Genomic DNA, 26,402 nt, shown 5'->3' on the forward strand with positions numbered 1-26,402 from the left:
TTCCCTGATGAGTAATGACGTTGAGCATCTTTTCATGTGTGTATCTTCTTTGAGAAATGTCTTTTCAGATCTTTCACTTTTTAGTTGTGTTGTCTTTTTGTTACCAAGTTGTAAGATTCTTAAAGTATTTTGGATATGCTTCTTCTCAGGTATACGATTTATAAATATTTTGCTGCCATTCTCTGGGTTCTCTTTTCACTTTCTTGGTGTCCTTTGATGCACAAGGTATTAATTTTGATGAAGTTTAGTTTCTCTTGGTTGCTTTGTGCTGCTCTCAGTGTTAGTAAGAAACCATTGCCTAACCCAAGGTCACAAAGATTTATTCTTGTTTGCCATTAGGAGTCTCAGCTCTTACATTTAGGTCTTTGATCCACTTTGAGCTAATTTTTTTCTGTTTAGTGTGAGATAGGGGTCCAGATTTCTTTTTGTGCATGTGGATATCCAGTTGTTCCAGAACCATTAGTTGAAAAGGCACTTGTATTTTTATGTGAACTGTTTATTGATTGATTGATTTTTAAAGATTTTATTTATTTATTTGACAGAGAGAGAGAGACAGCCAGAGAGAGAAGGAACACAAGCAGGGGGAGTGGGAGAGGAAGAAGCAGGCTCCCAGTGGAGGAGCCTGATGTGGGGCTCGATCCCAGGACTCTGGGATCACGCCCTGAGCCAAAGGCAGACACTTAACGACTGAGCCACCCAGGCACCCCTGTTTATTGATTTAGAGCATGGGTTGCAGAGAGTGGTAGAAGGAACCTCTGGGTACCCAGCTTGTGTCCAGCTTCAGTATTTAGCCTCCTCCGGCCATTCCTGTTCACACTGTCTCCCTCAGTCTTTTTTCCCCCTTCTTTCTGGAGTATTTTAAACATGACTCCATTATTTTTAGGAGTTCTTCAGGTGGTTCTAACGTGCAGCCAAGGTTGAATTACTGTAAAGAGGGTCATCCACATCTTGTCACATAAATTCGATACTTAGCATTTTGAAATTCACTCTTCGAGAGTGAGTTCAAGACGACCTATTTACAATAGTACATATTTTAATACTTAAGTCTGTTGAGGATTCCAGCCTTCTGCCATAAAAATCACGTATTGCTTTTCTTGGCTATTGACCAATTTCTGGAAATCAGGGTCATGTACTTGCCTGAGTCACAAAGCCTCCATCAGTCCGTCGGCACCGTGTGGGACACACACGTCATCCCTGCAGACGGCCCCCCTGCCGGTGGTGTGTGCCGATGCCGCACCAGCGTCCCGTGTCCCCTCCCGCGTCCCCGCGCTGGCTGACTGAGGCTTCTGTCTTGCAGGTACATCCCCACGGCGGCCGCGTTTGGCGGCCTGTGCATTGGCGCGCTGTCGGTGTTAGCCGACTTCCTCGGGGCCATCGGCTCTGGCACTGGCATCCTGCTTGCGGTCACTATTATTTATCAGTATTTTGAAATTTTTGTCAAGGAACAGGCTGAAGTCGGTGGGATGGGTGCTTTGTTTTTCTAAATGTTCTCATATTTCTTCTTGTGTGTGTGAAAGGGAAAATAATTTTGACACATTGTTTTTGTCAAATAATGCTGATTCCCCTTTTCTTCCCTCACAGTTTGTTTTCAAGTGCTCACTGTCCCGTTTGTGAAATGGGCGCCGAGCTAAGCCTGTGTGCAGCATTAGTACCAGCTGCCTTAAAACTGAAGTTTACATTATTTGTTCAAAAATGTACTTGTAGTGTTGCCTGTGATGCTGGAAACCAATGTACCCGCCTTGCCCTGTTCACTCGTGACGGTGAGATGGTGACGTGGATCAGTTTTGCACACAACATTCAGAACACTCACTCTTCCCCCCACTTGTTTAAAAATAAATGTAGTTCAAATTGCCACTTTCCAGTATTTTTGAGCTTATTTGAGTTCTGGAACATTTATATCTAATCTGTATTTTAGATATAATTAACTTTTTATACTTTTTTAACTCCTAGTATCCACGTTCCCACCCTCCCTGTCCGTCCCCCTCCCCCGATTTGTCCCCTCTCAAAGCTGCCCCTCAGCCCAGATGGGCAACATGGAGCTTCGGTTCCAGCTGGTCCTAGAAACAGGCGTGTGATTAGTCCTCCTGGTTCTCATTCCTTTCTTCCCAGTGACAGCAGTCGGTGCTGTTTTACTGTATTGGCTATGCCTTCGAATTCCAACACATCACTTGAGAATACTCTTTCAAGATACGATGCCCCAGTTCTTTTTTTTTTTTTTTTAATCCCTAAAGCAAAGATCTAATTCTCAAGCAATGTCTGTAGTTCAGTGGGGTGAACAGTGAGTAATTCACGCTCGGAATCTGTGTGTGTTGTTGTACTTTACAGCAGCAACATGAGTGTAAACAGTAGAAAATAAACCTTTATTTAATAAAACTGTTTCAGTTGTGTTGGAAAAATAAAATCGGATATTAAATGATTTCTAAGATTATTTGTATAGGTTCATCGAAATCATACAAAACCCACCCTGAGAGGTCTGGGGCAAGAGGGCAAGTGTAATTACAGTTTAGTGTTTAATCCTAAAACTGCTGAGGAACAGGGACCAACGTAAAGGTGCTCAGTTATGCGACTAACGCCAGAAAGGACAGCAGCAGTCTCCGATAACATCCCAACCTCCACCTGAAATAGCATAGTTCTTTATAAATAATTTTTTAAACTATGTGCTCTTTTGGCCACAGATCACAGTTTTTGAAAGATCCTTTTCAGAAGTTAGGGTTTCCATTGTTTACTTTCTAAGTGCAGGAAGTACATCTTATTCAGGCCAGGATCACAAAACGAGTTACAGGGAAGCAGAGAAAACAAAGGCTGCAGGACAGGAACAGTGGTCCTCTGGAGGACATCGCCTAAGGGCCTCAGACCATTGTGACCATAGAAATGGGGATCCAGTGTTGTCATACATGATTTTTTTTTTCTTCCAAGAGAAGGTGGAAATAGGGCTTTTTATAGGAAAGCTTTAACTTTCAAATGCTGATAAATGAGCAGTGCCGGCTCTCAAACTGACCTAACTTCCCAAGTACAGTCTTTGATGTTTAAAAGTTAACATAAAAGGCATTAGGGTATGTTCTAGGATTTAGCTGTCACTTCTAATTTGGACTCTTAGGAAGAGACAAAGGTAGAAAGGACAGGTAGGGGTTATAAAGATCTCCCTTCCACCAACATTTAATAGTAGGTTTCTCAATTCCTATGGGGAGCGGCTTTGGAAGAGCTGGTCTCTTTGGAGACTGGTCTATGCCCGAGGCTGTATATTTTCCATATGCCTTCTGTTTTTTGATTTTTGAAGAAGGGCAGTAACAAGCGAGATTATACAATTGGTCTTTGAGAGCTCAGGGAGGAGGAGTAAGATCTCTGGAGAATCATAATGCCTGTGATTAAAAATAAGGATTTTTTGGGGCACCTGGGTGGCTCAGTCGTTAAGCGTCTGCCTTCGGCATAGGGCGTGGGATCAAGCCCCGCATCGGGCTCCCTGCTCCTCTGGGAGCCTGCTTCTTCCTCTACCACTCCCCCTGCTTGTGTTCCCTCTCTTGCTGGCTGTCTCTCTCTGTGTCAAATAAATAAAATCTTAAAAAAAAATTTTTTTTTTTTAAAAAGGGTTAGGGGGACAGGGGAAGGCTACTATTAGAGCAAGTAATCAGGGGCCTAATTTTTGCAATATTTACAGAGAACAATTTAGACAGTTCTCTACTTCCATACTTTCCCCCGTTGTTTAGAAAGTCTAATAGTCTTGTATTTTTGCTCACAAAAACATCTCTGGATACAGAGATGAACACAGTGATACACTGAATACACAGGGACCTCGTAGACAGATGAACTATATTACAGCATTTCTGGCATGAGTATCCTGGTTTTATCTGATATGAGGGGCCTGAGCTCAGGGCTGGAAACAAGATTTAAGGCTGGCCAGGGAGCATCACCTGGAGACTTCCGCTGGGGGCTCATCTGAAGGGTGATAGTTCTGGAGCTGCTAGAGGCCACAAAAGTCAACACAAGGGCCAAGCTCAGCCAAAAGATGAGAAAATGGCCCAGGAACACGGGCAGACCTTTTGGATGCCAGGGGCGCTTGGCATGTCCTGAGCTGGAAACAGTGCCCCTATTATCCCCTTTAAGGTAGTTGCATTGTGTTTCTGGTACTTGCTGACCTTGTTGGCTATACTCAGGGTTTAACAGCAGGACAGTGCTGCCCCCCAGCCATGTAAATGGATTTGGTTTTAGAAACTGCAAGTAAGGATAGGAAATGAAATTCTTAAGTATATACACCTCCTTGAGGGAAGGGCCCTTTATTTTCATTAGCTTCTTAACCTCGTAATAGTGAATGGAATCAACCATCTTTTATTACTTAACAGCTTGTTTACCTGCAGTAGTTAGGTTGGTAGGAGGACACTAGCCAAATATAAACATTTGCTTCTCATAAATATTATTCTCTGTTGATTTTACACTCTCTGCTTGCAGGAATGTATATTAATTCCATATAGCAGATAATTAATTAGGAGGACCAAGAAAATCCCTATATAGGTTTGTCTTTAAAAAAAAAAGGTCTCTGTTTAAACACTAATGTAGTAAATAGTTATTTGCATACCTAGTTACAGAAGTTTATATGGGGGCTGAGGGTGGGAATAACAGATCTAAGTTGGAATTCAGGTCATATTTCCTCTAGAAATAATACTCCTATCTGTTGGACTAGATTAGATAAGTAACAGCTGAACTTTAAAATTAAACTGGATTAAAAACTGGGTATCTGCATTTATGTTCTTTTTCATTACTATTCGCTGGAGTTTAGCATTTAAATGAAGATTACAGCCTATCTGTAATTATAATTCCATATCACCACATGTATTCTGTGTTGCTTTTATTTAATGGAAAAGCTAATTTCAAATCTACAGTAAGCTAAGCTGAATACAAAGTCTTAGTGAAGGAGGCCTGGTGGTCTTATTTATAAAAACATGGCTACTGTCCTTTGGCCTTAAAACTTCAGGAAAGGCACTTCAAACGGCTTCGTGTTTGCATGTTTCAGTGCCAGAGCATAGGAATAGACCCTGGCGTCCACGGTCAGATGTTCTTCAGCTACCAGAGCTAGAGAAGGCAAAGGATACAAGTTACATAACGAAGTTAATCAAGGACTATGCCCCTTATCAATCAATCCATCTTTACTGAGCGACTACTATGTGCCAGTTCTGTGCTAGAGGCTGGAGATAAAGCGGTGAACAAGACATTTTTCTGCCTTCAAGGATCTTAACGCTAGTAAGATAGATGAAAGGATATATAAGCAGGTCAAACAGTGCTTCAAGTTACTTTTTGAAGTAAAAATTTTAAAACATTCAAATTAGGAAGATTATCTGTTTCTTTGCAAATGAGTGAATGGGGCCCTCCCAGCTGGGCCTGTCTGTCTCCAATACAGTACTTCCGACTGTCGCTTTGTCAGAGGACATTTGTCCATGGAACCTTATTTAATTTTTTACCAAGTCCCTATGAGATGGGCTGGCCAGGAATTACATGATGTAATTACATGACCAGTGATTTACTAGGGCTCACACTGCTAGTCTGCTTCATTATATCACACACTGCTCTTCCTATAGCTCAGTCTTTGTAGAAGAAATATGGTTAGATTCTCCTTTAACTTCTACCCTGCACAGAGAACCGTCCAGCAGGCTAGCATCTTTGAGGATCAACTAAGAAATACCTACTTAGGCCTCTGCATTGCCATGGATTAGAGATTTGAGGTATAGAAGTTTTGGCAAATCTGCAGGAATATGATCCTGATTCTTCTATAGAAAAAAAAGAACCCTAGTGAAAGCTTTCACTTGACACAGAATGTTTTGCTCACATTTTCAGACTCTATGCCACCCAGAAAGGAAAATTATTGTTGCTGAACTGCGGTTGTACAACAGTTTCAGGTATTTGACTTTAATGAGGAGGAAAATAATTAGAGAAACGGAATTCGCTTTAGTGCCCCACTGGATGGGGCTGGGCTGGGGAAAACTGAGGAAGCTAGGGAATAGTCTTAAGAATGCTTACCATCAAGTCTCTTCAGCAGGTCATTCTTTGGTAAGGAAATTACTTCGACAAATTCTAAACAAACAAAGTGCAAGTGAAAACGAAGCTGAAGAATAAGAGGGCCTACCAGAACACCACAAAATGCCTGCAGCCATTTCCACTGCGCTAAGCCACACACACGGCCAGCCTCTGCTAGCTGGGTAACATACCTCCGTCTCCTGAAAACAAACAGAAGGGCGACGTTGTAGCAAGGCTCGCTGGGGTCAAACACTGGAAGAAGGCTTTTGTGCAAGACACACCGAAAAGGCAGTAAGAATGCAACAGAAACCTGGGTCTCTACTAATTTAATCTACGTTCACAGTAAAAAGCATTCCAGCAGTACAAAATTATTATTCTCCAAATCAAATGTATAATAGCATTTACAGCATGTTCTAGGACACACACATATGTATTTTTAAGTTCTTAAAATATACAAAATTCACCATTTTAACCATTTTAAAAGGTACAGTTCAGTGGCATTAAATGCATTCACACTGCTGTGCAGTTATCAGCACCTTCTCCAGAACGTTCTCACCACAAAGAGAAGCTTGGTAGCCACTCAACAGTATGTCCCTGTACATGCTGACCTCTATTCTACTTTCTGTCTATGAATATGTGGATTTTAGGTAACCTCATATGAGTGGAATCTCAAGATTTATGCTTAAAAAAACTTTCTTTTTCCTTTAAGTGAGCGCTAGGCCCAATGTGGGGCCTGAACTCATGACCCAGAGATCAAGAGTCACATGGTCAGCTGACCGAGTCAGCCCGGTGTACCTGTTCATTCTGTCTGGCTGCACTAAGCACTCGGCACCGCCGTTTCAGAATTCATCCAGTTGCAGCGCACGCCAGCAGGTCTCGGTTAAGGGCTGGGTGCTAGCCTGCTGTGCAGACACACCACGTTGTGTTCATCTGCTAGTGCACTTTGGGGACCGTGAGTGATGCTACATGAACCCTGGGGTGCAAGTATCTGTGCGAGCCCCTGCTTTCAGTGCTCTGGGGTGTCGACCTAGGAGTGGAAGTGCCCAGCCCATGGTGATTCTGTGCACCTCTGAGGACGGCCAACTCATACTACATATCCTATGCGTATTAGCATGTTTGAGCACCGAGCATTTAAAATCAGCTGCTATGGGCACTGGAACATTCAGGAGCACCCAGGTATTGGGAAATGGAAGAGGACGGCTGTGACACGTGATGGTGGCACGTGTGTGAGCACCGCCTTTAACGGGGTGGGAGATGACATGGACGGGCAGAGGCGTCAAAGCTCGAGTCCAAACTTGCTGAGAAATATAATAGAGCCGGGAATTTCCTAAATGTTTCTCTAGGTACGGAACTCTGTGAAGACGAGTCAGTTGCTGTCCGCTCACAATTATTTATGCCTTTCTTGCAATACACACAAAGAAAGGGGTGATTTTGAAGATTTTCACTGTTTACAATTCAGACCTGTGGCTCATATTACTACGTGGGAATAAACTCCATATAGAAAATACGGAAATATCATATTTTAACATTTTATAAAGAAAGCATAAAGATCAGCAAGCATTCAAAGAAAAATGCTAAAGGACCCAAGATTAGGAAAAGAGCCTGGAGTACTGATGAAGTATCTACAAGCCTACTATTCTTCTGACAAGTCAGAAACCGAATCAGTAGTAAGTTAAACGATATTTAACGCAACAGAACCACCTTTTCAACGAGTCCACAGCACTCACCTGGCTTTGGCTTAGGTCTCACATTCTCAGCATCATCTCCGTTAATAGTTACCGTCACGATGTGTGTGGTACAGTTTGTCAAACCTGGATCCATACATACGGCTACGGAGAGAAGCGACAGATTACCTGGACAGACACCAGTCACATGCCATTTGTTTCATTACTTAAATGTCATTGGAAGAAAGCTGGGCTCACAAGTCGTAGTGAACACAGAATTCGTGCAGGAAAAGCACAGCTGCAGGACTGCTGAGCATACGCGTGGCCAGCACTCGTATTTTCCCCACCGTTCCTAAGTTTGGTAAGTGTGAGGAAGGTTAGACGGTACTGCCATGTTGTCAACTCCTTTCACCACAGCGAGAAGAAAATCCTAGTGAGGCACCTGGCACACGGATGAGGTAAGAAATAAAGCATAAAGCTTAGGACATGGTACGCTTGGGAAGGTCACAAATTTCCCATTTCTGTTCCAGCTTTAGCGCCTCCTTGTTCCAACTGGCTCTCCTGCAGAGGGGAGGCTCACCCGTAGAGGGTGACCAAATCTAACTGGGGTTTCTCTTAGCCAAGACAAAAGCCATCTGAATCCTGAGCATAAAGAACACCCACGTTACCCTTTACACACAGAACAATCTACGGCTTGACTAATTTTCAAGAGTTTGTCCCCGAGTGCACACCTGGGTAGCAATACACACCTGGAGAACACTCTGCAACGTCACCTTTATAGCCAGTTTCTTCCTCAAGCTCCCGAAGAGCGGCTGCTTCTGGGCTCTCATTATCATCGATGAGACCTGGAAGATCAAATCATTTGTGAGGTGGGCTAGGGAAACCCAGTTTTTGGAACCTCTCCTTCTTCTAATATAATTGCGGCTGAGCTACACGAGAAGGATCAGACGACTGTGGAACGTGGTTGTACAGGTAAAACTGACTGAGGTTTGGAACTTTTCTAAGAAAAAAGGGTGAAAGATAACCCTAGGCAGCTGGAGTAGGTTCCGCTAGCTGCCGTCTGTTCGTCTATCTTAGACCTCAGTGGTTTCCACGAGCTGCTCTGCAGCCGGACAGCGAGGGTTCCGGTGAGGATGAGTGGCTCGGTGGTGTTGCCCACTGGCCTCGGTGATGGACTCAGCTGTGTGCTCTGGCCCAGGAAGCCTGGCACTCTTCTCAGTTTCCTCACGTCACAGTGTCACCTACTTGCTTTCCTCCCTGGCAGAGCGATCCTGGGGCCTGGAGAGAAATGCCGGCATGAGCATCCCCTGCGAGGGAGAAGGCTGGGAGGCTGGCGGACTCGAGGCAGCTGCTATGCTCAGAGTGAACAGCAACTAGGGAGGACCGCAGAACTCGGATTATTTTACTCGAAAGGAAATAATGCAATGAAAAAGTAAAATATAGGCTATTCTGTTACTTTTAAAGTTATGAATTTCTTCAGTGAAATGGCCGGTAAATGAGAAGGAAAGTTGGTACGTGTTCTCATTGGCTGGAATTTGAAAGCACAAGACCTATACCGCTAGTGATAAGTAAATGAGATCTAATCTCTTCAGATGGGAACAACCCAATTAAGTCCTATTATGACGCAGAGCTTCAAATTCTGGATAGCTCTACCTTGCTGTGCAACTCAAGAGGGTATTCTAGTGGAAATGAAGACCATTTCCCTGGCCTGTGTGCATACAGGAAGATCAAGATGTCTTTTCCATTCATAGTTCTTGGAGTTAAGAGTCTGATCTAGTTATTACTGTGAATTTCTGGTCAGAGGCAATCGCTAGTGATAGAAAATGGAACTCAGTTGACAAATTAGGGAAAAGCAATTCCTCAAAGAGAAGCTAGAGAGAACGTTGCCAAGAGGTGGCTTGGAAAGGTCGGCTGGGCCACGGCCCTTGCCTCGCTCTCGGGCAGCATGTCACTAGAGCGAGACCAGGGGCAGCTGCTGCAGGGATGCTTCTGTTTTACTTAAAACCACAGGGACAGATGAAAAGGTGTTCGGTGTCCAAGTGCTGCAGTTCTCGGGTTCAGGGACTTACCTGCGGGGAATTCTAGGCAGTAGCCTCCCATCGGCGGTCGGAACTGCTTCACCAGAACGATGCACTCGTAATGAAGAGTCCGCTGCAGCACGGGGATGACCGCCACACCTGTGGCCAGGAGACAAAACCAAGGAAATCCCTAATGAAACGTCCATCAACATTTAGCACAGGGTCAAGGACACATTCCCACCTTATGCTGACCTCTGCAGAGGCCTATTTCTCACCCCGAAGCAAGCCAGACCGTGGGTGAAGGGACAGTCACCTACGTGTGTGTATTTCCTTTAAGCAATGAATCAAGTCAGTCCTGCTGTTTGTGGTAAATGCTAGCTACACTGGATTTGACTGTTTTAGGATCAAGGCCCTTTTCTGCCAAGAGAGAAACCTTTTACATGGCCTTAGAACAAAACGTAGACAAAACCCCACTGTGTTCTGGAAAACACAAATTGCTTATGGGGAGCTCTTGGCTACCTCCTTGCCCCCAAATATCCCGACAGGCAATTGTGGCAGCTACTCTGTTTACTTCCAGTAAAAACAGACAACAAAATGAAAGGGAAGCACGAAAGGGAGAAACAAAGTCCTGTTGCCCAACTTCCCCTAGACCAGAGGTGACTTTCAGGATCTTTGCAGTCAAAGCATTTATGGCTAGAAAGGACAGTGAAATGAATGAATAGAATAGTCTTCTCCTAAATCCATTTCCTTATCAATTTAAAGCAACTGGTCCATGATAAAGTAGGGCCAAATATTTTTCCATATTAAAGGCTTTCACCTAGGTCCTCTGAACAGAACACAAAAGATTTCTAAAAGTCCTATTTAGACACAGTATGTGGCTTCAAATTATACTAACTTATATTTGGCTATAAATATTAGGATACCTTCCCTTCAAGACACTGTACTGAGCAGAGATGACAGGAGCCCGAAGTCATTTATAAAGAAAGCCTGATTGGGATGCCTGGGTGGCTCGGTTGGTTAATGATGCCTGGTCTGACTCTTGGTTTCGGCCCAGGTTGTGATCTCAGGGTAATGAGATCAAGCCCCACGTCAGCATGGAGTCTGCTTAAACTCTCTCTCCCTCTGCCCTCCCCCCCCACCATGCTCGCTCTCTCTCAAATAAATAAATAAATCTTTAAATTAAAAAAAAAAAAAGCCTGATTTGGTCACACAGCACTACAAAAAGGAATGGCAAGTTTAAAGATAAAAGATCATAATTGAAGAGAACTGCTCTGAGGTCTTGGTTAAGTAAAAAGAACCCCGCCTCCTGCAATGATGTACGGTGACTTCCTTCATGAAGAGTTGTAACGGGTTTGCACTCGTACCATCAGCCGACTGTCCTTTCCTGGTTGTACGTTTCACAGTTTCCCAAGTTCTGTTCAGGCAGAGAAGAAAAAAACAAAATCACTGGTATTACAGAAGGGAATGTCCTTGGGTTTTCGGTCCACAACCAGAACTTTCAAATGCAAAGCATGCAAGTGTACTAACGATAATGGCCAAGAAGACCACAGCCATACACATCTGTAGAGGAAAAGCCACCAGTGCTTTCCTGTAGCTTCTGAAAATTTTTCCAAAGAAAACGTGCCACCCTACATTTAGCCCTCTGATGCTCTCTAAAGAGAAGGCCTATTGTTCGCTTGAGCTGCCTTTCAAATTGTTCACTGGAAATATTTCAGGCTGGATCATAAATCACAGGGGAGCAGTCAGTGAAGCTACAAAGCTACTGAGCAGTCTGTGCAGATGATGCCCCTATGAAAAGTCCAGCCTTTTTGCTAAGAACAAAAGACACTCTGCATAATATGAACTCCTGAGACGTTATTTACATGTGACCTAAAATAATAATTTAAGAAAGCAGGGCCATTCCATTTATGCATTGAGGAATTATTAGATTTAGGTAAGTGCTCTCTTTTGCATGGATGAGATCTATCTTACCTAAGGGAAAAATGGTCCACAGAGGAAAAAGTGAGATAAGTAATGACAGGTTCCTGCTCCCTTTCCCTGATTAAGCTGTTTCTTTCTGGAGAACGCCGTCCTGAAAATCCAGTTATTGCTACAATTTTGTTTGAAGGGGAAGGGCATGTGAGGGAAATTCGCCTTCACTCTCTTATCCCTTAAACAGAAAGGAGCAGTGCTGAGAGATGGGAGTGGAGAAGCAGATCATCTTTGGATCTAAGAAGATATCAGAGTGGCGCTGGAAACTAGGGTAAGAAAGGCATAATGTCTGCCTCCCCACAGAAGAGTGGGTATGAGGAGATGGGCTGCCCGGAAGGGCCCTCGCACTTTTGACCTGCTTGTCCTTAAGGACTGGACTGTGCCATATTTCTATGGAAAAAAATCTAGATATTTAATCTAGTTAAAAACAAAAACAAAAAAACCCTTTCTAGGGGCGCCTGGGTGGCTCAGTGCGTTAAGCCTCTGCCTTTGGCTCAGGTTATGATTCAGGGTCCTGGGATTGAGCCCCACCAACAATGGGCTCCCTGCTCAGCGGGGAGTCTGCTTCTCCCTCTGCCCTCCCCCATGCTTGTGCTCTCTCTCTCTCTGTTAATCTCAAATAAATAAATAAATAAATAAAATCTTAAAAAAAAAAAGAACAAGAACCATTCCGTAAACTGTAGATCTTTCGGTATTACACCCAAATTCTAATGGCAAACGTGTCAAAATGAACCTAAGAAAACCAAACACTATTATGACAACTGCCCAACATTCCTGTTAGTAACAAGAAGCCAACCAACAAGCAACTGTGATCAGTAAATAATACAGAATGCAAGAGACGGACACCTTCTGGCATAGCTCTCTCTGCTGCCTCTTACGGTTACTTGTAAAGACCAAAGAAGACAGTGCTGAGAGGCACTGAAGGTGCCATCCCCAAAACACTAGGAGTAAGGGAAACAAAAAAAAGAANATAATACAGAATGCAAGAGACGGACACCTTCTGGCATAGCTCTCTCTGCTGCCTCTTACGGTTACTTGTAAAGACCAAAGAAGACAGTGCTGAGAGGCACTGAAGGTGCCATCCCCAAAACACTAGGAGTAAGGGAAACAAAAAGAGTAGCATCATTACAGTGGTTAAGATGAAGTAAAATAACCAGTAACGAGCCATAAATTGTGAGCAAGGAAATATAAATTTAAGGAATCCTAGACCAGGAATGCCCCCTGTGAGCTCAATCATCTTCAAGGGACTCTGAGAGATGGACACTGATTGAGTCAGAAAATCTTAGTCTCTGCCTGTCTACCAGCTAACCTCATAGCCACAAAGTCCTTAAGACTGTTCTCAGTTGTAAAACTAGGGACGTAAGAGTAAGTTACGTCAAAAGCCTCTTGTAGCGTTAGAATTCTGATTCTAATGAAGCTACTCCATTTTTTGAGTCTTTGTTATAGGAAAGCGTGTTTTCCCAGAACATACTGTTGTTAGCCTAGTCAACAAACACAAGAGGTAGGAATGGCAACAAAGGATGACGTTGGCTCTGTCCCAAATGTCCATAAAGGGGCGTACTGCCAGCAGTTTTTACCCAGCTAAAATCAATTCCGTATCTTTATCCACAAATAACATGGTGGAAACAATGTTTTTGAGCTGCTATTTCACCCCTACCGACATGTTTGCGTTTTGGGTAACAGATAAAACATTTCATAAGTTTATACATCATGACCTATGGGAAAGTCCACAGATTCACTCTTTGAAGCCTGACATTCTGGTACTAAATGTCACTGTTTTGTAAGAGCTCCTTGGAAGTCATGGGGAAGATGTCCATGTGCAGAATGGAGGTGAACATGCTATAAAGGGCCATGTAAGCATGGTACCTGGTAGGCTTTTGAGTACACGCCTCAACTACTGAGACAGATGCCCTGGAGGTGAGACCTGGATGCGAGTATTTTGATAAAAAGACTCCAAACGATTCTGATGCACATCCCTGATTAAGAAATGCTGACAGAGGAAGAGGAGTTAGGTGAAGACATGAGCTGGTGCAAACCAATAGGTACTCTTCAGATCAATTAGTGTTAAGGGTTGTATCTGTTATAAAGTTACACAACTTCACAGGGAAAAGAGAGTCAAACCATATCCCTACAAATTGGGTTCTAATCTGTCTACATTTTCACAAATGCAAGTACATTTGAGCATACTGTGCTCCTGAAGGCTTGGGCCTGGCCACATTTCTGCACTGTACTCCTGTACCCACTAGTAACTTCCTACTTAGTTCTGCATATCAAACTCAAGTCACATAAGTGTTCTGTACGCTTCCCCTGTGTTGATGGACTGCAGTGTACTTAGCTTTCTTACTTTGAGGTTTTAATTTAATAGTGCTATGGATAGCTTAATGTTTCCTGCAGCTCTCCAACACTGGCCCTTATTAATACTTTGGCTAGTTTGGTAAATGTAATTAAAGTGGTTTCAGTTATTACTGGCAAGTCTGCGCATGTTCACATGGATGATAGCTGTATTTCCTCACGAAGAAACCCTGTATTCTTATCTGATCGCTTAGCAAATGGACTTTTTATATTAATGAATTTATGTTATGTAATCTGGATCCCAAATCAGTTATATTTTTGTATTTTCTTATTCCACTTCATTCCTTTTATATTTCACTAGGGAAATGCTTAATCTATTTTTAACACATTTTTTTCTCACAGTTAATTATAATATCAAACAATTTCTAAACAGAAAATTTGGAAAACAGAAAAGGTTTACCACACAGCTGCCTTTAATATTTTGCCAGTTTTCCTTCTAGCCTTTCTTACATATATTATTTGGAAAGAATTTAAAAAGCATATATACCATCTCCTATGTTGTTATCCACTTAATCACTTTTCTCATATTGCTAGATGGTCTTCAGAATCTGCTTTGTAGATGACTGCAGAGATTTTACCAAATGCATACACTAGAAAATTACGTCCCCATTTTTAGATTGAGGAATAACTGACACACAATATTGTATCTTAGGTGTGCAAGATAGTGACTCAATAATTATACACAAAACGGTCACCACAGTAAGTGCAGTCACTGAAGTTGTTATAGTATCACTGACTATATTCCCTCATACTGTACATCACATGCTTTTATTACGTTACACTATAACAATCATTTCCCAATTTTTAAAATGGTTAGGGTGCTTTCAATTTGTTGTCTTTTTAAATTTTGATGAACATTTTTCATGCACAAATCTGACTCCACCCAGTCCCAGGAGTGGGATTACTTAGGTTGAAGGGTGTCTTTCATATCTTTATGGCAACTGGTACATACTGTGGAATGCTTTGCAAAACTTTTTTCGCCCCCAGTTCACACTTCCATGAGCAAGGTGTAAAGGATGTAAGTTTTACCTCAAACCCAGCACTATTCTCTCCTTAATCCTTCTAATTTACAAATTAAAAATTGGTGTGACCAGAATGAGGCAGCCTGGATGGTTAATTATCTGCTGCTTTATCAGCTTAAGTGAGGCTTGGCCCAAAATTTCAGATTCCTACAAATCTCCTCAGGGAGAATGGTGTTAAAATCAATTCCTGATTAGTTATTATAACAAACTGACAATGTAATTTTATTCAGAGATTATAAGCGATCCAGACATTCTGACAATGGGAAAGCACTGAATTATGTTTTTCATTTAAGACCAACTTTACAATGAGGAAGCTATCAGAGTTTATGCCAAATGCTAAATGCAGACCTGAATACTGCACATTTTACAAAAGGGAAAAAAATCATTTACCTTATTTTACCAGTAGGATCCATGTACGTTGTTTTTTCAAGCTTGACCCATTTTCCTTCTGAAATTAACTAAAAGGAGACATTAAGTTGGGAGACTTTCAAACTGAGGATTTCATTTAGAAGGTTTGTTTTCTTTCAGATTTTCTCTGCCCGGCCCTCCCGGTGATCACGTGCCCCTCCCAGGAGTTGCGTGAAGGTTTTCTGCTCAAAGTATGGAAAGTGTTTTTTTCTGAAGTGTGGTTTGGCTTCTTTCTGGAGTTTTGGAAGTGATACTGAGAGGTGAAAAGGGATGATAGTTGAAAAACTCTTGGGGGGTGCAGGGGAGTGGAGAGGGAGGACCAGGAGTGAGGGGTTTTCGGGGACCGAGCGTTCTATCCTCTGAGCTGGGTGCTCATCAGACAGGTGCGTTGAGTGGGTAGAGACTCATCAGGGGTGGTTTACAGTCAGTGACCACACTGGAAGGCTGACTGAGGAAGCCATGTCCAACAACCGCATTTCCACGGACGACGCGGGTTTCCCACCCCATCCAAGGCAGGTGGCCCAGGATCGTTCTGCCTAGACATTGAGTTTCGGTTACCAGGACTAACTTACCCATGGCACTAAACTGAACTGACAGGAGAGATTCACTGCGGACATAAAGCAGTAGCATTTTTCTTACTATCCTATCTTTCACTTCTGGCCAGCAGCAACCTAATAATTATCAGCAGATCTATTCACAGACAACATGGAAAGATTTTTAAATTATAAACAACTACAGGAAGATGTCAAGATAGAGTTCCAAGATGAAGGGTTTAAAATTTATCCATTGCAATGGTTCCTGCAGAAAGAGACTTAAAAAGCTAAACCAAATAACATATAACACATACATTAGTTCTGGAATTCAGACTACAACTAACAACTTAAGATTCTTATTGTTCTTAAACATATATATTGAGACCATAAACAGCTAAGTAAGACGTGATATTTAAGTATGAAATGTCTAAACCCTAAAACTCACATATGATTTATTCTTCTACTGAAGGAAACTTAATAAAATTTTGAGAATTTTTGTATTAACAGCCAAAATCCACTTTAAAAACAGCCTCCATTTCACTAGTACATATAATTAAGAGATACACTATTGCTCCCACACAAGAGCAAAATGTCCCTGAGTCCTGAAAAGGGAGTAGGAACAATGTTTAAGAAACTGTCTTTAAGAATTAAATACACACACACACACACACACACACACACACACACACACACAAAAGAATTAAATACAAGCATTTGAAACAACAGTTTCTACATTTCATTGAAACTCAGCTCTGTGTGGGGAGGGGGAAGGGAAGTGAAAAACAATTTATACCTCCTCTGAAATAATAGACTGTTTGGTATTTTGAGAAGGATCCGCTGTTTCTTGGTTTTCCATTTTCAAACTACTTAGTCTTTATAGTCCTCAGGCAGGAAGTTCACGCTGCAAGATAATAAGATTTGTTTAGGCTACATTTATTTTTCTGAATTAAACATTTGTCCAGAAGTCACTGGTCAAAGTACTTAAATGGTGAAAAACTTATCTGATGTCGTCAAAGCTGCTTTTCTCTTGTGAACCTGGGAGAACTGCCCCAGCTGGAGCGTAAATGCCAAGGCCCCAGGAAACATCCAGGAAAGAACGTGCAGCCATCCCAGTTAGATTCAGCCCACATTAGCTAAGTTCCTACTGCGCGGGCACTAGGCACTTACATAGACATTTTTCTGACTCCAAATTTAAAGTTTCCAAGGGGGAAACAGTAAAAAAATTGTATACCACTCCCCATTCCCACCCCTTCACTACTGTCCCTTATCTACCTGGGACAGCTAAACTGTAAGACTTCTACGAGCCGCTTGTTTCTACCTCCCATAGATCTTTTTTTTTTAAACTTGTGGTAAATGGATACACCATTTTAATAATGTCAAAATGTGCAGCTCAGTGGAATTAAACACATTCACATTATTGTGGCCCGTTCACTTTAAAGTTTCAGCATGTATCAAAGTCACAGTTGTGTGTGAGTTGACCAGTAGCACCGGCTCTGTTGTGGAAGGGGCAGGCCCCGTCCCATGTGTTGTACACTACCCTGGCCTCTGTTCTTGGCTTAGTCTCCTGTTTTTGTACCCTGAGTGTCTGAAAATCTTTTTCTGCCCTCAAAGTGGACTAACCTGGCTGCATATAGAAGTATGGGCTGAAAGTCCCTTTCTATGGAAATATGGAGGCCATGCTCTGTCGTCTGGCTTCTGGTGTGGGCTGCTGTGACATCTGAAGCCATTCTGATTCCTGATCCTTTTTCTATGTGGCCTGTTTTCTTTCTCTGGAAACCCGTAGTTATTCATGTCTTTGTGTTGATGTTATTGTATTGGGAACTCAAATGGGTCCTTCCTTTTTTTATTGAACTGTAGCTGACATACAATATTGTATTAGTTTCAGGTGTACAACATAGTGGCTCAACGTTTACATGTATTATGAAGTCATCCCCATGAAAATCTTGCTATCATCTGTCACCATATAAACTTATTGCAATATTAACTATATTCTCTATGCTGTACACATTGCATCCCCATGTCTCATTTATTTTATTACTGGAAGTTTGTATCTTTTGTTTTTTTAAAGATTTATTTAATTTTGAGAGAGAGAGAGAGAGAGCGCATGCGCGCTCACATCTGCGTGAGTGGGGGAGGGGCAAAGGGGGGAGAGAGAATGCCATCATCATTCAAGGGGGGGTAAAGAATAGCCTTTTTAAGAGATTGTTCTGGGCTTAGATATATACGTTCATAAGAATAAAAAAGAACCTTATGAGTGCCTGGGTGGCTCAGTCAGTTGAGCGTCTGACTCTTGATTTCAGCTCAGGTCGTGATTTTGGGGTCATGGGCTTGGGCCCTGCATTAGCCTCCACGCTCAACACAGAGTCTTCTGGAGATGCTTTCTCTCTCCCTCTTTTCCTACCCCCTGCTTGCACAAATGCTCTCTCTCTCTAAGTAGGTGGAATCTTCAGGGGAAAAAAACCGAACCTTTACCTAACACAGTGTATAAAAATTAACTCAAATTGGGTTAAAGATCTAATGCAAGAGCCAAACCTACAAAACTCTTAGAAGAAAGCATAAGTGTAAATCTTCATGATCTTGGGTTAGGAAATGATCTCTTGGAGGTGACTCATAAAGCACAAGCAACCAAAGAAAATACAGATAAATTGGACTTCCTCAAAATTAAAAACGTGTGTGCTTCAAAGGATACCATGAAGATGGAAAAAAAACAACCCACAGAATGGGAAAAAAGTCTGCAAATCTGATAGGAGAACTGTATCTGAAATATGCAAAAAACTCTTAAAACGCAATAATTAAAAGGCAAACAACCTAATTAAAAAATAGGCAAAGGACCTGAATAGACATTTTTCCTAAGAAGATACACAAATGGCCAATAAGCCCATGAAAATATGTTCAGCATTTTTAGCCATCAGAGGAAGGCAAATCAAAACCACAATGATACCACACTTTACCCCTACTATGATGATTATAATAAAAGACAGATAATAACAAGTGTTAGTGAGGCTGTAGAGAAACTGAGACCCACACATGCTGCTGGAAGGAATGCAAGATGGTGCAGCCACTTGGGAAAGCAATCCTCAAAAGGTTAACCATAGAGTTCCCATATGACTCAGCAATTTCATTCCTAGTATATACCCGAGAAATGAAACATATTCTCTCACAAAAACTTGGACACAAATGTTCATCGCAGTATAATTGTACTAGACCCAGAGTGGATACCACCTAAATGTCTATCAATTGATGAGCGGATAAATAAAATGTGGTATATCCATTCAATGGAATACTGTTCACCCATAAAAAGGAATGAAGTACTGATGCATGCTACAAGATGGATAAACCTTGAAAACATGATGCTACGTGAGAGAAGCCAGATACAAGACACCAAATATTGTAAGAGTCTATGTATATGAAATATCCAGAAGAGCAAATCCAGAGATACAGAAAGCAGATTAGTGGTTGCCGAGGGACTCGGGGGAAGGAGAGAATAGGGAGTGACTACTTATGGGTATGGGGTTTCTTTTTGATGAAGAATGTTCTAGAACTGAATAGTGGTGATGGTGGCACCATCTTGTGAATACACTAAAAACCATGGAATTTTACAGTTTAAGAAGGTGAATTTTATGGTATGTGAATTGCATCTCAATTAACAACAACCACCTTTGCAGTCTAAAAATCTCCAAGAGACAAATAGTTGGGTTGCTGAAAGTCACATTAGATCCAAAGGGTGACCAAGCCGAGGAGACTAGTTCAAGGAGCTTTGCTTTGGACTCAAATAGGCTAGTAATATGTGGCATTACTGTCCCCAAGCGATCATTTTACTGTCCTCTGGGTGTATATTTTGCGTGTCCTCAACACATACTTCAGTTGTAAAATTACATGTATTTCTGTTGTATCATGAAGATGTAATCAACACTGTTGCTTGCAGATTATTCTGTGGGCAAACCTAGGAATTCAATTTCCAGTAAGGACTTTAGCAAAGAAGCAAAACTTGAGGCCTTAGGGAAGAAAAAAATGACTTTCTGCTAAAGAAATAAAAACCACTTAATGAAGATGAGAGAAAGAAACGTGTATACATTTTCACACTCATTTAAACCATGAAGTATGCACAAACTGTATTAATGTTCGTAAAAAACAAACCACCACTGTATCGTAGGGCTGGAAGTGAGGTTGTGTCCTTGGCACTGGGAGTGCAGCAGCAAACTGCACAAAGGCCCTGCCCGCCAGGAGCTTACTGTCTGGTGGGAGGAAGGGGAGAAAACTGGGGACCAATATACAATATTTATGTTGGAGACTCTATGCCTTACAGAGGAAGATGAAGAAGGGTAAGAAGAGTAGAGAAGGTGCAGGGGAGGGCTGATATCTTTATGGCGTCATCAGGAAAGCCCCCTTTAATTTGGTGACATCTGAACAGAGGCTTGAAAGTAATAAAACAGTAAGCTACACATTTAGAGACAGTCATTTAGCATTTGGCTATATGCCTACAGCATAAAAAAAGAGGCAGTTACTCCTGGCAAACTTTTAACTAGCATTGGCTTACAGATGACAAATAATTTACATTGTTAGAGGCAATTAAAGTAGTATGCTGACCAATGAAAACTAACCTCAGGTTAAATCAAAGGTTGGCTACTGGTCGCTGCCTGTGTGGTCTCTACACCCAGATAAAAGAACCTTCTCTACCTAGATTTTTATCTTCCAGATTTCCATTCCCTTCTATTAGTAACGTACACATCACAGAAGGAATATTTCCTCTGCTTTTAATTCTGTCACTTAAGAGAAAACTGTTAGGCAACCAAGGGACCCCATGTAGTGCACAACGTAATTGGTTTAAAATTTAGGCGCAAGATGCTTGGATTAAGTTAAATTTCTACCTCCTTTTGAAAAGTTGTATTTTGACCCCAAATAACTTTTGATGGCTACCCAAACTTTTTAAAAACAGAACTGCAGGCCTCAAAAGTATAAGCACCACCAGAAGTTTGTAAAAGAAGAGCCAGATCATCTGTAACTTTTTCTGTTAAAAGGGTTCTTAATCTGGACTCCCAGAAAGTCTAGACAAAACGGAGGTCGTCCTCCATCCCCACATATCTTTAGGGGCAAAGGGGCCACTAGCTCCTTCAGATGTACATACAACTTTAAGACATTTAAATTATCTGCTAGGCCTCCTTATCTTTATATTCTAAAACTTCTGTCAGATTGTCAGAGGGATTGTTGATGGCCAAAAGGTGAAAAAGTACTGTTCTGAAGGCTGGTCCCTCGGATCTACTGCTCTTCATTGAACCAGGTTAAACTCCATTACAACACAGTCTGAGTAATCAAAAGACGGATTTTTGGTCAGCAAGTGTTAAGCTATAAACAGTTGTTTCAAACAGATTGTATTAAAAAAACATTTAAGCTAGAACGTCAGAGAGCTAGAAAGACAACAAACTACAGACAAATTACAAAAAAGAAAAAAAAAAGTGGCAAGCAGGGCTGGGCCTCTCCAGGGTAATTACTTGGAACGCAACCAGCCCCAAGAGGCAATAGTACTTTGTAGCAATGTGCTGACAGTGTAAATAACCAAAAAATGTGGTTAAAGGGTGATTTCAAAATATATTCTTTATTCTGTGATTCCCAAAATGTTCAGGATTATAATGGCATCTCAAAAATACTACTGAAACAGAAAAAGAATATTATTTTTAGCACCATTATTTTAGCACTGGAAGCTAAATGGTGCCATTTGGGGACGAGTCTTTACAAGTAAGACAGTGCAGAAAGAAATGAGGCTCATGCATGCTGTCCACTCCTGTCTCAGTTACTGTGATAGAGCTTTCCTGAGCTGACTCAATGCTATTTTTAGATTTCAAAGTGAAGTGTAATGTAAATTTTATCCACTTCATCAGCTAGAATTTCAGGTCATCTACATTTTGCGGCTAAGCTGTTATACTTAAAGTACCTGTTATACTTAAAATAATACCAGTGTACATAATGTTGTGTTCTACTGTTTTAACTCACATAATCTGTTTTATGTGGTTTTAGTTTGGTCTGAACACTGAAGGTCTATGATGTGTTAGCTGTATGATTTTTCCAGGGCACCAAAAACTCTTGTGAGGGAAAACATCACAGGTTTCTTAGAGTTGCCATACAGTGGTAGATAGGAGGTTAACTGGCTTCATGAGAGGGGGCAGTTCAAATGTTTGAAAAAAACAAAAAATACACACACACACACACACACACACACACAAAGTGCAAACTGACCCATAATCCTGCCCTTGGGGACCTCATAGTTCAACTTGCAAAGAACCAGAAGGGTAAACAGCTATTATAGAGATAATGCAATACCAGGGTGTTTTAAGTGAGCAAATCATATCCACTTGGGAGGCAGGGAAAGTAATAGACTTTGAAGAGGCTATTACTAAGAGGCCATTTGATATTAAGATATGATTTAGATACCAAGAAGACAGGGAAAGCATTTCAAGGAACCACATGAAAAACAGACACTAATTAGGGGGAAGGGTTGAGAAATTACTGTAGTAGAATTTGGCAAGCTCTGTGGTTCTCAACCTTTCCCCCCCACCCCTTCCAACCACCCCCTCCACCACCCCGCAAACAAACCCCATATGATGGATGGTGTTAACATATGCAACACATTTCTAAGGGCTTACATAGATTTGGCTGGATGCCTGCCCCCTCCCCCAAATTTGCGGGCAAGTAAAGCACCCAACTCTAACTGGCATGCCACAAGCTCTGGTTACTATGTAAGCTCCTTTTGGGGATAGCACTTAACAATTCTCCACAGAAGGAAGAGAAATGATTATTTTTTCACAATCTTGGGTATTTCAGTACAGCTGGATTCAGGTTAAATGGGAGCATAGTTTGCACTCAGGCTTCTCATTATTCAGTTATTAGCATATTGGAATCCCTACAGTTTGCTGAGGTTGCAAAGTGAAGCAAAAATCACAAGAAACAACACGTTGGCGATTCTCTCCCAGATAAAAGTTGAGTTTGTAAACATCATTTATACACAACCAAACAAAAAGGTGTAGAAACTCAAACCATAAGCAAAGCTTCTGATTGATCAAGGTCAGGCAGTTGGAACAGTTTAATAATTGGATTAAGAAATTTCCAATAAGGCATTTTGAAAGAAATTAAGAGGGAGAAGATTAATTTTTGCAAAAATAACTTTATGAGTGTGTAAAGTCAAGCATCAAATGCTTAGGCCTGTTCAAGATGCCATTGCACATTCTTTCAGAATTACACAGAAAAGCCACTTGATTTATAATAAACAAGTAATCAATTAGTATAGTTACATTTAATGGTATTGGTTATAATCATAAACCTTTTAAAAATTTAATTTTTTTAAAGACATTTTGATCATTCCTTCTTTTGTACCACTTACGGTAAAATTTTGGTATCCACATCAAATGGCTCCACTTTAAGTGAACTTTCCTTTGCTGACAATTATCCTCCGATAATGAAACCTACTTGTAATTTGTTAATTATGGAAAGCCACCGAGTTTCTTTTCTTTTCTGGCGGATGTGGGGGTTGGGTGGGCAGAGAGGTAACTAACATTTTACTGAAATTACGCTACTTGATGATTTATAATCATTACATTCAGTTTGGGTTGTGAACTAATTACCCTACGAAAGGTTAATTGGTTACAGCCGTATAATAATGAAACCAGTAAAGAACCTCTTGCAATAGCCCAAGCAAGAGATTCCGTAGGTTTGGCCTAGGGTGGTAGCAGTGGCAAGGAAACAGACTTAATTCCTTGCATACGAAACTTTATTACTTGTCCTAAACCAGCATCTAGGGAAGGGGTTTGTTTCAAAGCTTATTCCAGTAAGATGTTCTTAAAAGATGTTGCGGCATCAGGAGAAAGGGGTAGTACAGTGTTCAAATATGGACACACCGAGTTTGATGTTGGCAAGATATCCAAGTGGATAAAACCAGCAGGTAGATGGAAGTATTAATTTAAAGGGATTAGTCATGTTGTGGGATTCAGGGCAGAAAAATTACTTAATTTAGAATTGCACAATAAGCCCCCTCCCCCACAATCACTTAGCTACTGATATTTTTAGGCATGCATGAGAAAAAGCAACTATTTCCATTGTTGTAAAGGTTTTATTGAAGATACTTGAGTATAAACACTTCATGGCTAAGTGAAAAAAAGACAAACATGGTGGCTAAAAAATAATCAAAGGGCATTTAGCTGTACCAATTAAAATACCCAAGCATCTGTTTGTAATGTTGATTTGAGGCTAGTTAAATGTGTAACTAGTTAACTTAAAATCAACTGTAAAACTAAAGTGACCGAACTCGCTTCTGAAGTATATAGCCCGAATAAAAGACATCTGTAACAAATTCCGTCCCTGTAGTGTTTATATTTAAGTTTACAAACTTGGCTGCTTCTCTACAAACACCCAGTACTGTATTAATGCTTTGCAGCTGCCTCAACCTTTACACTCAAGTTTCCTGTGCTGTTAACATATTACTCCTCCCAGAAGGACTATATTCCCAGTTTCTGCTTTCTTCTATACATCTATTAATTCCTGTCTTCAACAGAAAATACCTTACCCTAACTCACTTCATCAGTGATAACATTTCCTTCAGCAGCAACCTGTTTATTTCTAGGTCAAATCAAAACGAACATTCGGAGTGATTGCTCCATACGGCTTTAGGTCTCTCTTAGATCTGGCAGTCTGGCACGATTCCCCCAGCATATATGGAATATTGCTTCATTTCCCCCTCAAAACAGAAAGGACTACATAATCCTGAATCTCAGAAGTACTTATGAAAAGCTACTGACGCCCCTCCCCCAGCGTACACTGCAACATTGTAATTTACCTCTGTTTGGAAAACGTATCTTTAAAAACGGTGCTCCCAACTAAACCACTTAGCCAGTAACATTTTTGAGAAAAACAAAACACGAAACTCTTTGGGGGAGGAGTTTCTAATTCCAAATAGGCAGAGGATCCTGTAATTATCCTAATGAATACTTTTCTAAAAAGGCCTGTAGTCGGTGGGGTTCCCACCTCGTTGTAATCTAAAACTGCTTAGAGGGACCAGAGTGTGTGCAGTTTTAACGAGATACCTAAAATGCGTGCCCTTAGACGTGACTGGGACAAGCCCAAGGCAAGTTACTCAACAGCTGGAATCTAATTCTTCTGAGGAAACAAACAAAAGTGAACTTTTAAAATATTCTATTGTCTGGTTGCCATCGGATACATCATTACGGAAGGAATAAGGAAACTAACAGAGTGATGGAGAAAAGAGGAGAGAAAAAGAATGATACTGCAAATTTCATTCGACTAGAATCCTTCCAGTCTTATGATTCCAGCATGGCCCGGCTACTGATACAATCTGGCTGTATTTTTCCAGGCTGCTAATTTGGCAGGGCTGGGATAAATGAAGTTCACGCTCAAACGAGTCGCCTCTCCCCTTTTTGCCGGTTTCCCCAAATTCATCTCTCCTCTTCTACCTTCAAAGTCGAACTCCCCAGGCGCGTACGGACAGAATTCTGTCCCTCTCTCTCATAATCCTCCTCCACGAACTAAGAGGTACCATTCCCCCCTTTGCAGATGCTTCAACCACTGCACTCACGTGAACAGGTAACTGCGGTGTTTCCTGCTTTCTCTACTCCGAATAGCCCAAGCTCTTCTACCCCAGTCTCTGGTTTTCTCTAAACTGGCCCTCCTTTCCGCGCCTTCGCAGCGGCCGTCCCCTCGCTTTCCGGGACGCGAGCGCAGCGCGCAGACTGGGACACGCGCGCGGCTGCCCGCACGCACCAGATGTGCTCCCTCCCTCATCCCCAAAAAGGGGACTGTACGTGATTGGCCCGCGCCCAGTTACCTACTCCAAGGTGTGGGGTGAAGGGGAGGGTACTCCTTTGGGGAGGGGGACGAAAGAAGAAAGCACGAATCCGAGGCAGCAATCTCAGAAGACCCGGTGCTACTGCTTCAGGCACAGCCGCACCTCGCGGTGATAAGAGGATGTGCACTCGGCCCCTCCCGGCACCCGTAGAATCCCCGCCCATAACCTTGCCTAAGAAAATTACCTTCCGGGGCGCTGCAGGTCTTCGATGTTTCTTAACACATCCGGAATTCCTTTTCCGGGACGCGAACGGCTTTGTGTATGTTTGTGTGTGTGTGTGTGCGCGTGTGCGTGTGAATGCTAAGAGGACGCCCCGCGATTCTCCTCGCTCTCTTTTTTGCTAACACCTCCTTACTTTATGGACCGGAAGAGTCCTTGAGCCAAAATAGCTCGGCGGGTACTTCCGGGACGGGAGACCTGGGTTCCGGGAGGGTGCTGGAAGGAGAGGGAGAGGCGGCGGCGGCGGCAGCTGGAGGATGAAGAAGGAGCATGTGCTGCACTGTCAGTTCTCCGCGTGGTATCCACTGTTTCGAAGCCTTACCATCAAGAGGTAAGGCAGTAGGGGGTACGTCGGGGCGATAGGC

At 42.0% G+C, this 26,402-nt stretch overlaps 3 protein-coding genes across 10 annotated transcripts in view; 2 read left to right on the forward strand and 1 right to left on the reverse strand.

The window, feature by feature from the left end:
* SEC61A2 (SEC61 translocon subunit alpha 2) overlaps positions 1–2,275 on the forward strand; it is a 28,563-nt gene extending 26,288 nt beyond the window's left edge. For all 3 annotated transcript variants that reach the window (XM_034644405.1, XM_034644406.1, XM_034644407.1), the window contains one exon: positions 1,298–2,275. In XM_034644405.1, coding sequence (XP_034500296.1) covers positions 1,298–1,484 — 187 coding nt within the window. In that variant the 3' untranslated portion in view covers positions 1,485–2,275. The remainder of the gene's footprint in view (positions 1–1,297) is intronic.
* Positions 2,276–4,823: 2,548 nt separating this feature from the next.
* On the reverse strand, positions 4,824–26,141 carry NUDT5 (nudix hydrolase 5). 5 transcript variants are annotated; one of them, XM_011232210.3, is made up of 10 exons: positions 26,003–26,141; positions 16,765–16,872; positions 15,421–15,488; positions 11,050–11,099; positions 9,737–9,844; positions 8,417–8,512; positions 7,731–7,832; positions 6,195–6,203; positions 6,007–6,060; positions 4,824–5,064 (listed from the first exon to the last, which is right to left on the reverse strand). In XM_011232210.3, the coding sequence occupies exons 2-10, from the start codon at positions 16,825–16,827 to the stop codon at positions 4,955–4,957; spliced, it is 660 nt and encodes a 219-aa protein (XP_011230512.1). In that variant the 5' UTR covers positions 16,828–16,872; positions 26,003–26,141; the 3' UTR covers positions 4,824–4,954. The 5 variants fall into 5 exon arrangements, with proteins under 5 accessions (XP_011230512.1, XP_002925195.1, XP_011230510.1 ...); XM_002925149.4 differs by lacking the exon at positions 26,003–26,141 and adding an exon at positions 25,802–25,940; XM_011232208.3 differs by lacking the exon at positions 26,003–26,141 and adding an exon at positions 25,798–25,927.
* Positions 26,142–26,171: 30 nt separating this feature from the next.
* Positions 26,172–26,402, forward strand: part of CDC123 (cell division cycle 123) — a 72,134-nt gene continuing 71,903 nt past the window's right edge. For both annotated transcript variants that reach the window (XM_034644408.1, XM_034644409.1), the window contains exon 1: positions 26,172–26,368. In XM_034644408.1, coding sequence (XP_034500299.1) covers positions 26,295–26,368 — 74 coding nt within the window. In that variant the 5' untranslated portion in view covers positions 26,172–26,294. The remainder of the gene's footprint in view (positions 26,369–26,402) is intronic.

Source organism: Ailuropoda melanoleuca, chromosome 15, assembly GCF_002007445.2.
Source record: "Ailuropoda melanoleuca isolate Jingjing chromosome 15, ASM200744v2, whole genome shotgun sequence".
NCBI classification, from domain to species: domain Eukaryota; kingdom Metazoa; phylum Chordata; class Mammalia; order Carnivora; family Ursidae; genus Ailuropoda; species Ailuropoda melanoleuca.